The sequence below is a fragment of the Babylonia areolata genome, chromosome 23 (assembly GCF_041734735.1).
Source record: "Babylonia areolata isolate BAREFJ2019XMU chromosome 23, ASM4173473v1, whole genome shotgun sequence".
NCBI classification, from domain to species: Eukaryota; Metazoa; Mollusca; class Gastropoda; order Neogastropoda; family Buccinidae; genus Babylonia; species Babylonia areolata.
In genome coordinates this window covers 43,314,489-43,326,661 of record NC_134898.1, presented here as the reverse complement: position 1 = coordinate 43,326,661, position 12,173 = coordinate 43,314,489, and the positions used below count along the sequence as shown (strand labels likewise).

Genomic DNA, 12,173 nt, shown 5'->3' with positions numbered 1-12,173 from the left:
CAACACCCATCCTGAACAATCCTCGTTATTATTGTGACTGTTTAATATGTATGTACATCATCAAGTTCGAAGCATTTGTATTTTCATTGCTGTTTTCTACACAGAATGCGCGTTTCATGAAGATACGTTTGGAATCACTCCTTTTCTTGCTCACACAGGCAAAAAAACAACAAACACCAAAAAACACAATTATATGTAGGTTTATATGCATGTATGTTTACACTGAAAACCGTGAAGAGTGGAGAGGGGTGGTGGCCAGGTCAGCAGCGGTGCCCCAACGGTCTGAACCCAGACTACGGGAGACGTGCTTACACTGACAAAACAATAACATAATAGACACACTAATGCACAAGACACAGACAACACACACACAAACACACACACACACACAAATGTTTAAGGCACACAGTGTAAAGGAATGGTAATGATTATATATGTGATGTACACACTTCCACCACCCTTTTTCCATGTAAAAAATAAGCCTTTTCTCTCGTCACACACACACACACACACACATGCTTACACACACACACACACACACACAGAGACACACACGAATTTGTCATTCATCCCACACAAAAGCAGAACAGAACCCCCCCCAACCCCTCCCACACACACACCACCTCACACTCACCCCATACCCCACCCAACCTCAGCCATTCCCCCCCTGAATAGGGACACACACACACATACACACCCCACCCCACCCCACCCCCAACCACAACCAACCCCATACCCCAGACTCGGTCATTCCCCCCCTTGAACATGGACACACACACACACACACCACCCCACACCCACCCAACAACACCCCAGCCTCAGCCATCCCCCCCGTGAACAGGGAACTGCGCGACGATCTTGCTGAGGACGGATGCCCTGGACTGCAGCGTCCTGAGCCTCTCCCTCCTTACGGCCTCCCTGCAGTCCTGGTTGTTGTCATCCACAAGGGAGCTCAGCGCCTTTCTCCGCGCCGTCTTGGAGAACACCATGGCCGCCTTCAGCACCGTGCCCAGAGTGCTCACCCTCGACCTCAACCCTGCAGGCTGTTCCAGGTCAAGGTCTCTACGCCACTGGCTGGCTGCTCGAGGGGCGGGTGGATCCTCTGATGTGTTGTCATCGTCGTCATCGTCTTTGTCATCGCTGTCAGAGGCGTGTTTGTTGTTGGGGGTCGTTTGTGGAGGTCTGTGGAGGGTGCTTCTGTTAGGGTGGGGTTTGGGACCTGTTGGGGCATCTTTGTGTTGAAGCTGGGTTGTTTTGGGATCTGCTGGCAAGTTCTTGTTGTGCTGGTTCAAAGTGGAGGAGAGTTTGGTGTCTGGGGGAGGGTTTCTGTTGTGCTGGTTTGGGCCGGGCACTGCTTGCTGGTTCCTGCTGGACTGACTAGGGCTTTTCAGTTTGATGTCTGCCTGAGACGTTCTGCTGCATGGTCTGGGTGGTTTGGCTGATAAAGGTCGCGACCTGCGAACTGCGCTCTCGTTTGGCTTGTTCGGTGTGAGGTCAGACTCGTCCGTTTCTTTTGACGACAAGGAGGTGATTATCATCGCTGAGGCGACTGACGGTGGGTCGGCCGCTGAGGCTGAGTGGGGGAGGGTGGTTTTGCTTTGTCGTCGCTTCATCAAGGGGTTGTGTGGAGAAGGTTTAGAGTTCCCTTCCCCCACCACCACACCGTCACCAGTGCAAGGTGCGTGCTGCAAGGCAGGGTGACAGCTGTGTCGTCTGTTGTGGCCCACGTGGCCACCGCCTCTCCTCTCCCTCACTGGCGCTGTCCTCTTGTCCCCGACACTCGGCCTTTGTGCAGGCAGGGGTGCACGGGGGGCTCTGGCATTGATGTCTGCGTTCTGACAGGCTCCCTGTTCCATGGCTGGTGCAGAACTTTGGCCGTTCGTAACTGACTGGTTCTGACATTCCGCCGCTTTGTCCTGCAGAAGGCTGTCCTGCCTTAAAGCCCACGCACACTGCTTTGTTTGTGTTGGGTTGGCAGAGACCGTGTTGGTTGGTGTCAAGTCTGCAGCAGAAGTCTCGTGTACCGTGTGAGTGTTGCCTGTGTGTGGTAACTCGTCTGCATAAGTTTTTGCCTGGTCGTCAAGTGTCAGAAACACACTGTCAGCCATGTCCTCGCTGGACACAGACGACAAAGACACTCGGTCAGTGTGGGAGGCTGGCTCTTCTTTAGGATCACTGCAGGGACGACCTTCACCTTGCCTTGAAGGCTTCTCTGTCTGGTCCGACACACTGCTGCTGACGCTGATCTGTCTGCACTTGTGTTGTGTGGCATCCGTCATGACCACGTTGTCTTTGGTGATGAAGAACTTGGTCTCTGGCACAGACTGAGTTCGGATGAAATCTTCGTACATTTTGGCGCTGGATTTGAACTGTTCTATGACCTCCGCGGTGTTGAGTGCCGACGCCAAGGTGCAGTCCCTGAAAGCTTCACGGGCAGCGGTTCTTGAGGCGGAGTCAGAGAGGCGTGGTCTGGCCGTGGGGCACCTGACGTGCTGGGCACGTGCATAGTGCTGCGGCAGAGACACCATGCTAAGGCTTCTCAGCCGCGTCTCGAACACCTTGTCTCCACCACCCCCACCCCCACCCCGATCACCGTCCTCAACATCGTCACTCACATCCTTCTCCCCGCCTTCCGATAAGCAGTCAACATCATCTTCGAGCGAGATCACGCGAGTCCTGGAGGAAAAACTGACGGCTGAGGCACATCGCCTCCTGGGCTGGGAGACTTCGTGCTGAAGAACTGCCCTGGCTGAACGAACCCTGCCAGTGACGGCCGGGGACTTGGCGGAAGCCGTTCCAGAGACATGTCTATCTCCCCGTGATGTGGACGACGTGGGCCGTTCAGATCGGGAGGAGGAGGGGCGGGGTTTGGTGGTGGTGGTGGTGGTGGTTGTGGTGGAGGCGGGGCCGCTGGCAGGTCGTGGGGGTCTGAACTGGCGGAGGAACTTGTCCAGCTGCCTCTCCCTCACCTTCCACTCCATCAGTCGCTTCTCGCTGAGCCGGGACAGGTTGTACTTGCACTTCTCGTACACGTTGTCGTGGGGCCCGTCTGGAGGGAGGGCTTTGTCGCTGTGCCCTGCACGTCACACACACCTGTAGCCAGTCAGTGATTGAAGGAATGAGTGAATAGATAAAATGGATAAATGGATGAACTGAATCACCTCACCTGACCTCACTACACCTTTTGCCCTGCTTGGGACATAGTCAGTGAATGAAGGAATGAAGAAATAGATAAAATGGATAAATATATTTAATGGGTAGATTGAATCACCTCACCTGACCTCACTACACCGATTGCCCTGCTTGGGACATAGTCAGTGAATGAAAGAATGAATGAATTGATAAAATGGATAAATGGATAGACTGAATCACCTCACCTCACCTCACTACACCTGTTGCCCTGCCTGAGACATAGTCAGTGAATGAGGACATAGTCAGTGAATGAAAGAAAGAATAAATAGATAAAATGGATAAATTGATAAACTGAATCACCTCACCTCACCTCACTACACCTGTTGCCATGCCTGGGACGTAGGCCGCCGACAAGTGTTATCCAGCCACCGTGATGAACACTGCATACACGTATGCGCGGGTGTGAATGTGAGTGTGTGTCTGCATTACGTGCGTATTTTATGTATTGTGTGCGCGTGGTGCTTGTATACGTGTGTGCACAAACGTACGCGCTCGTGTGTATGTATGCTCTCAACAGTGTGCGTAAGGACTTGCACTTTAATGTGTGCCTAACCCACACACGCTCGCGTACAAATCTGTACAGATTGTTTCAGACGCTCCTTTATCAATACAGAGTACGTGAGGGTCTGGGTTCGAATCCCGCTCTCGCCCTTTCTCCCAAGGTTGAGTGGAAAATCGAACTGAGCGTCTAGTTCGTTCGGATGAGACGATAAACCGAGGTCCAGTGTGCAGCACGCACTTGGCGCACTGAAAAAAACGAACTCATGGTAACGGGGGTGTTGCCCTCTGGCAAAATTCTGCTGAAGAAGAAGGAGAAGAAGAAAAAGAAGAAGTCCATTACGTTGAAGATGGTGACAGAGCAGACTGACCAGTTGTCATGCAAACGCCGCTCCACTTGGTGACCAGAGACTTTTTCTGGCGCTCGATGAGGAACTGGTGTCGGGCACAGTCCCGGTCCATGGCGCCCAGCCGTCGGTCCAGCCGGGCACGCTCCATGCGGTTCTTGCGGTCGGCCAGCAGGAACAACTCCCCGTGGCTGCGGGACATGGTGGTGGTTGGTGGGTGGGGGTTGGTGACTAGGGTGGTGGTGGTGGGTGGGTGAGGGTGGGTGGGTGGGTGGTGGTGGTGGTGGTGGTTGGTTGGTGGGTGGGGGTTGGTGACTGTGGTGGTGGTGGTGGTTGGTGGGTGGGGGTTGTTGGTGGTGGTTGGTGACTGTGGTGGTGCTGGTGGGTGGGTGGGGGTTGGTGGGTGAGGTGGGTGGTGTTGGTGGTTGGTGGGTGGGTGAGGGGTGGTGACTGTGGTGGTGGTGGCGGCGGGTGGGTGGGTGGTGACTGTGGTGTTGGTGGTGGTGTTGCCCTAGAGGTTCCTGGTGCCCGGTGGTCGTTCGTGCCCAGCTGGTCTGTGGTGCCCGGTCGTGGTGCTTCCCCCGTCAACGCTCGTTTTTTTTTTGTTACTGTCCTGTGCACAGATATATCAGGGTTAAGAATATACACGTATTTATAATAGGCATTCATGCACACATATCTATACAGTTGTGTGTGTGTGTGTGTGTGTGTGTGTGTGTGTGTGTGTGTGTGTGTGTGTGTGTGTGTGTGTGTGTGTGTGTGTGTGTGTGTGTGTGTGTGTGTAGTGGGGGCGTAGGGGGTGCGTTTGTGCGTGCATGCATGTGTGTGTTTTAAGTCACATGATAACGTAGTTGGGTCTCCCCGAAAACGGAGTATAACTGCCTACATGGAGTGGAGTGATGGCCTAGAGGTAACGCGTCCGCCTAGGAAGCGAGAGAATTTGAGCGCGCTGGTTCGAAACACGGCTCAGCCGCCGATATTTTCTTCCCCTCCACTAGACCTTGAGTGGTGGTCTGGACGCTAGTCATTCGGATGAGAAGATAAACCGAGGTCCCGTGTGCAGCATGCACTTAGCGCACGTAAAAGAACCCACGGCAGCAAAAGGGTTGTTCCTGGCAAAATTCTGTAGAAAAATCCACTTCGATAGGAAAAACAAATAAAACTGCACGCAGGAAAAAATGCAAAAAAATGGGTGGCGTTGTAATATAGCGACGCATTCTCCCTGGGGAGAGCAGCCCGAATTTCACACAGAGAAATCTGTTGTGATAAAAAGAAATACAAATACAAACACATGACAGGGGTAAAAACAGGTCATACACGTAAAAAGCCCACTCGTGTATACGAGTGATTGTATGTAGGAGTTGAAGCCCCCGTATGGGGGAGGGAGAGAGGAGAGAGAGAGAGAGAGAGAGAGAGAGAGAGAGAGAGAGAGAGAGAGAGAGGGCAAACAGGTATGCACAGAGAGAGAGAGAGAGAGAGAGAGGGAGAGAGGGAGTGGGAGAGAGACAGAAGCAGAGAGAGAGAGAGAGAGAGAGAGAGAGAGAGAGAGAGAGAGAGGAAGGCGGTGGTGGAGAGAGATACGGATAATCTATTCATGTATAGGCCATTGCCCCTCATGAAGGGGTACATACACATGATCATGTCAGAAAAAACAACAAGAAATAAGCGGTCATAATTATCATCAAGAACAAACTTCAGTATTCTAAGACATCAGAGTTGATCGCAGTCTGAATGATTCAAACAAATAAAGTGAAAAATTTCGAATGGCAGGCAGAGAGAGAGAGAGACAGACACACACACACACACACACACACACACACACACACACACACACACACACAGAGAGAGAGAGAGAGAGAGAGAGAGAGAGAGAGAGAGAACAAACAACAACACCAACAAACAGGTTCGCGCGCATTCCACAGACACATTGACAGACTTCAATTTCAAGGGTCTATATCAGAGCGTGTTGACTGATCCATATTCTCTTCACCAATCTGCTGTTTAAAAAAAAAACAACAAACAAAAACAAACAAACAAACAAAACCCCCACAAAAACCAACCAACCAAACAAAAACAAAACAACAACAACAACAACAAAGCATATCCTTCGCACAAACCGAACGCCTTGAGAGGCTGTATTTGTTTTGAAAATTAACATAAAAAATGAAATAGATAAGACCAACAAATAATTAAATATATCAAAATGTAGTAAAGGGAGAGACACGCAGAAGGCGAATGATAGAGTGATTCAAATATGACAAGGACGAAAACGAGCCACACTCAGCACACTCCCACATGCCAACACACGGCGATCACACTGACACAGAAGCGTGTAGGCCCTGCCTACCAATCAACACAAACACACACACACACATGTATAAACATACATACATAAAATTATATGGCACACACACACACACACACACACACACATAGACAGCGCACTAATAAAAACAAGAGAGGCAGAGCCTTCAAGACTCACTTGTGATACACTTTTTAAAAAAATCCAAGCTTTTTATGTATTGAGTATAATGCATTTACTGTTATATTTATATTTTTTATATTCTCTAAACTTGGCACTTTGATCTGATATTCGACTCAACAAAAGATCTGTCATTAATTTCATTTTTTGTTCAAACAGGAACTTCTTTTGCTAAGCATGAAAGTTTTGTTTATTGCAAACGTTTTGCTGCAGGCAGTAAAACAAGGGAAATTACTCTGCTGGGGGACTTAGTTTGCTTTAAACTGATCTTTCTCATCTTAAACATTACATTTTGAAATTATACTCAATACATAAAAAGCTTGGATGTTTTTTAAAAAGTGCATCATAAGTGAGTCTTGAAGGCCTTGCCTCTCTTGTTTCAAAATGTAATGTTTAAGATGAGAAAGATCAGTTTAAAGCAAATTAACTCCCCCTAGCATTACAGAGTAATTTCCCTTTTTTTACTATCTGCACCAAAACGTTTGCAAATAAATAAAACTTCCATGCTTAGCAAAAGAAGTTCCTGTTTGAACAAAAAATGATAATAATGACTGCTCTAGCTGTTGGGTCGAATATCAGATCAAAGTGCCAAGTTTAGAGAATACAAAAAATATAAATATAACAGTAAATGCAGTTTGCATATAATTAGGCTTCATTCTTTATTTTTTTGTGCCCATCCCAGAGGCGCAATATTGTTTTAAACAAGATGACTGGAAAGAACTGAATTTTTCCTATTTTTATGCCAAATTTGGTGTCAACTGACAAAGTAGTTGCAGAGAAAATGTCAATGTTAAAGTTTACCACGGACACACAGACACACACACACACACACACACACAGACAACCGAACACCGGGTTAAAACATAGACTCACTTGTTTACACAAGTGAGTCAAAAATGCATTCTTCCCGTGACTACCAACTGTAACGTGAACTGTTTCCAGTTTAAAATCACAGACGTCGGTTTGACCGAATTGTATCTGTTTAATAAATAATTTTTTAAAAAAGAAGAAAACCGACGAACGAACGAGCGATAAATGAATGAATAAATGAATAAATACATAGATAAATAAATGAATAAATAAATAAGTTGCAGTTTCAGTTCGTCAAGAAGGCGTCACTACATTCGGACATACACACAAAGATATCAGTGTCTATGGTTCGGACAAATCAGTATACGCTACACCTCATCTGCTTGACAAGCAGTATGACCAAACGCGCTTCGCCAGACTTTCTTCTTCTTCTTCTTCTTTCTGTTACATGACCAACATCGACTTGCCGATGACTCTGTCGTGGTTCATGCATGCTGGGTATTTTCGTGTCTCCATAACCCACCGAACACTGATATGGGTTACAGGATCTTTAACGTGCGGATATGATCTTCTGCGTGCGTATACACACGAAGGAGGTTCAGGCACTAGCAGGTCTGCACATATGTTGACGTGAGAGATCGGAAAAAATCTCCACCCTTTACCCACCAGGCGCCGTTACCGTGATTCGAACCTGGGACCCTCAGATTGAAAGTCCAACGTTTAAACCACTCGGCTATTGCGCCCGTCGAATGCATGCATAGATGTATTTGCGTACATATGGAGTGGATTTCTTCTACAGAGGACATGTATGTCTCCATGGGTTCTTTTTCAGTTTGCCAAGAGCGTGCTTCTCACAGAACCTCGGTTTATCGTCTCATCTGAATGACAAGACGCTCAGTTTGATTTTCCAGTCAAACTTGGGAGAGAAGGGGCGAGACTGGGATTCGAACCCAGACCCTCACGGTCACTGTATTGGCAGATAAGCGTCTTAACCGTTTTTTCACCTTTCTCATATATATATATATATATATATATATATATATATATATATATATATATATATATATGATAGTCAGTCGTGTCCGACTATGACCATCGGAACAGCAGAGGAGGCAACTGCTGTTCCGACTATTTGGGCTAGAATTTGATTATAGTGGAGAGTGTCTTGCCCAAGTTACACCCCCACTCTCTCGGCCAAGAGGGTTTTAGGACAGTCGGCGTTGGGATGGTTCCCAAAGGCCAACAAGCCCACAAGACTGCAGCACTAAGAGCCAGTGCAATTTTGCCTCCTAGTTTGAGAGTCATAGTCCTTCACGAAAGACTAAGCTGTAAATGGTTTCCAATTGACTGGAGAAACCATTGATAATACAGCTCTCACTTTGCTGTTGGCCCAAATGTAAACTTATGTCAATCTGTGATATAAGCCGAGCGAGATGAATAAATAAATAGATAAAATAACGCTGTGCTGCAATGTACATGTACAAACATCAGTTTAGAATAGCCACTGTAACTGAAAAATGGTCATAATGATAAAGGCTAAAAGAAAGTCTAAATGAAAAACTGACAGACAACAATGAACGCACACACACACACACACACACATATATATATATATATATATATATATATATATATACATATACATGAATGAATGACGAAAGAAGGGCAAAAAGAAAGAAAGAAAGAAAAGAAACACTTCTTTGAACATTCATGTCCATGAGATAAACCGCCAGAATCTGGCAGTCAGACATTGCCACATACACACTCTCAGTCAAAGATTTTCCTGCCTTTCATTTCCGACCCTCTACAAGCGTATAAATAAATAACTTGGACGACTAACACGTGACACTAAACTAAGCTAAACTAGCCAACTAACTAAAATGACCAGATAGGTAGCTGTACCATATACACACGGGCCTGCAAACGTAAACGCAGTCACTTTACAAATGACATATTACGAACTCCACTTGGATGATATTTTTTTTCAAGGGCACAAAAATAGATAAACAAATGAATAGATAGATAGATAAATAAATGAATGAATACATAAACGGGCACCATGCATTGACATACAGACCTGTCGACGTAAAACACCATCAAGTCATCACCGCCTCCATCACCAGAGAAACTCCACAAAAACCCTGATATATAATTATTATAGGAACCATGATTCAACAACCACGCACACTCGATGTTTCAACTGAAACCCACACACCGCACTCTCTACTCTTAACTCCAGCCCAAGTCTTGAGCTCCTCTTCAGACTAGAAAAATCAGCTGTAACATTGTAGCAAAAGAGCGCATAGTGATACATAAGTCCCCATAATACAGTCCCGTTGAGTGTAGCAGGCTCGACTGGTTACTGTGTAGCTGAGACCAGTGTCGAAAGTGCCTCAAGCTCAGAGTCCGACGACTCTCGACTTGTCAGTGTAAGGAAAGAAACAAAGAAGAAGAAGAAGAAGGGGAAAAAAAATCGTTTAGAAGTGATCCCCTTCATTAGCCGGTCCACCTGTACCACTGCCGCTGTCTTATAATTATTTTCTGCCCGTATGTGTAGAGGTGACACGGTCGACAGAACACTGGTGGGTGGGTGATAGTGTCAGCGAGCGAGCGGGATTCTAGTGAGCGGGTGGGTTGTGCTGGGTGGTATGTATGTATGAGCGGGTTGTTCGCGAGTGTTGGGTCGATCTTTTCCGTACCTTCCCCCCCCCCCTCTCTCTCTCCCACCTCTTTTTTTCTCTCTCTTACACTGTGCTCTCTCTCTCTATCTTTCTCTCATTTTGATGTGTGTGTGTGTGTGTGTGTGTGTGTGTGTGTGTGTGTGTGTGTGTGTGTGTGTGTGTGTGTGTGTGTGATAGAGAGAGAGATTGGCCAGATAGAACAGTTTATATATATATACACACACACACACACACACTAACGCACGCACTCACGAACGCACCTTACACAAGCACACATACACACACACGCACGCATATATAATCACACTCATGCGCACATAAACGCGCACACGCACACATTATAATGACGCAGCTGTATCCACTCACACAGGTACGGATTTCACACACACACACACACACACACACACACACACACACACACACACACACACACACACACACACACACACACACAGAGGGAGACGGAGGGACAGAGATGCATACTGTATACATGCATGGACATTAAAAAAAAAACCCATACAAAAAAAAAAAACACACACACCAAAAAACAAAACAAAACAAAAATCCCCAGAAAATAATGTTTTGTTTGTGACCCCCCCCCTCCCCGCTCTTCCTCCCCCGCCACCTCCCTCACTTCCACCCTCTCCCACAATCATCTGCTTCAGTCAATCCTCTTTCCTCCCACCTCTCTCCTTTCTCCCCTCCCCCCTCCCGCTCCCCCGCTGTCCCTCCCTCCCCTGCTTCTGTCCCCCTCCCCCCCCCCCTCTCCCTCTTGACCCTAGGGTTTTTCCCCCTTGCCTCACTACCTCTCATTCACGGTCATGATCGGATTTCTCCCCCCTCTGGGGTGTGGGGAATATCATCAAGAGGGACACACTGTTACGTGTATGTACACTCACCATCGCACACGCTTGTAGCACACACGCAAGCGTGTACACACACACACACACACACACACACACACACACACACAGACACACGGGCACAACTTGAGACACATGCGCTCGCCGTAGACGCAGACAGGCGGACACACAGATACAGACACAGCCACAGACAGACAGACAGACAGACAGACACACACACACACACAGTCCTATTCTACCCCTTCTCCACATTAACCCCAACACCTGTCCTGATCTCTCCCACTCACCATTTACTGTAGCTTCGATTTCATCGCTACTTCTAAAACTTTCAACACTTTATAAAAAAAAAAAGATGCACAGAAGAAGAAGAAGAAGAAGAAGAAGAAGAAGAAGAAGAAGGAGGAGGAGAAGAAGAAGAAGAAGAAGTAGAAGAAGAAGAAGAAGAAGAGAGAGAGAGATAAAGAAAACACATTTTCCGCCAAAGAACGGAGGAGTCGAATGATTGGATTGGGTGTCTTTTTCAGAGCTTCAAAATGACATGCTGTAGGATGGGTTTTTTTCATGTATGGATGACAACCGTCCATTTTGTTTTTAGAGTGTGTAGTCCTGAACGCCCAATAGTACACCATACTGTGAGCCCCTACAACATGATAACTCCCTGTGGTGATGGCAGTGATCAGGGCGACTAAGGTACTGCTGACAAGTTTTCTGTTGCAGTTTCTGACGGGCGAAACTGTTTATTTTCACTCAGTCAGGAGCTTTATTTTCACTCAGCCAGGAGCTTTATTTTCACTCAGTCAGGAGCTTTATTTTCACTCAGTCAGGAGCTTTATTTTCACTGTCAGGAGCTTTATTTTCACTCAGTCAGGAGCTTTATTTTCACTCAGTCAGGAGCTTTATTTTCACTCAGTCAGGAGCCTAAAACGGACCGAGTTCTTACTCCTCCTCCACTAGATTCTGTGTGATGGTCTGGTTGCTAGTGATTCGGACGAGACGATAAACCGGGATCCCGTATGCACTAGCGCACGTAAAAGAACCCACGGCAACAACAACAACAAAAAAAAGAAACTTGAAGAAAAAGAAAGATGTTTGTGGCAAAATTCTGCAGAAAAAAATGCACTTTGCCGGATAGCAAAACAAACACACTTTCAGATAGAAAATGAGGGGAAGAAAGGTAATGCTGCTTTGTGGCCACGCGGCCCGAATTTCACACAGAGAAAACTACGATACGATACGATAAAATATGATACGATACGATACGATACGATACGATACGATACGATACCATACGATACCATAC

At 47.0% G+C, this 12,173-nt stretch overlaps 1 protein-coding gene across 1 annotated transcript; it reads right to left on the bottom strand.

Moving 5' to 3' along the window:
- Positions 1–818: 818 nt before the first annotated feature.
- On the bottom strand, positions 819–4,239 carry LOC143297681 (uncharacterized). Its single transcript, XM_076610101.1, has 2 exons — positions 4,062–4,239; positions 819–3,076 (listed from the first exon to the last, which is right to left on the bottom strand). Exons 1-2 carry the CDS (start codon positions 4,237–4,239, stop codon positions 819–821), a joined length of 2,436 nt encoding a protein of 811 aa, XP_076466216.1.
- Between the last annotated feature and the right edge of the window lie 7,934 nt (positions 4,240–12,173).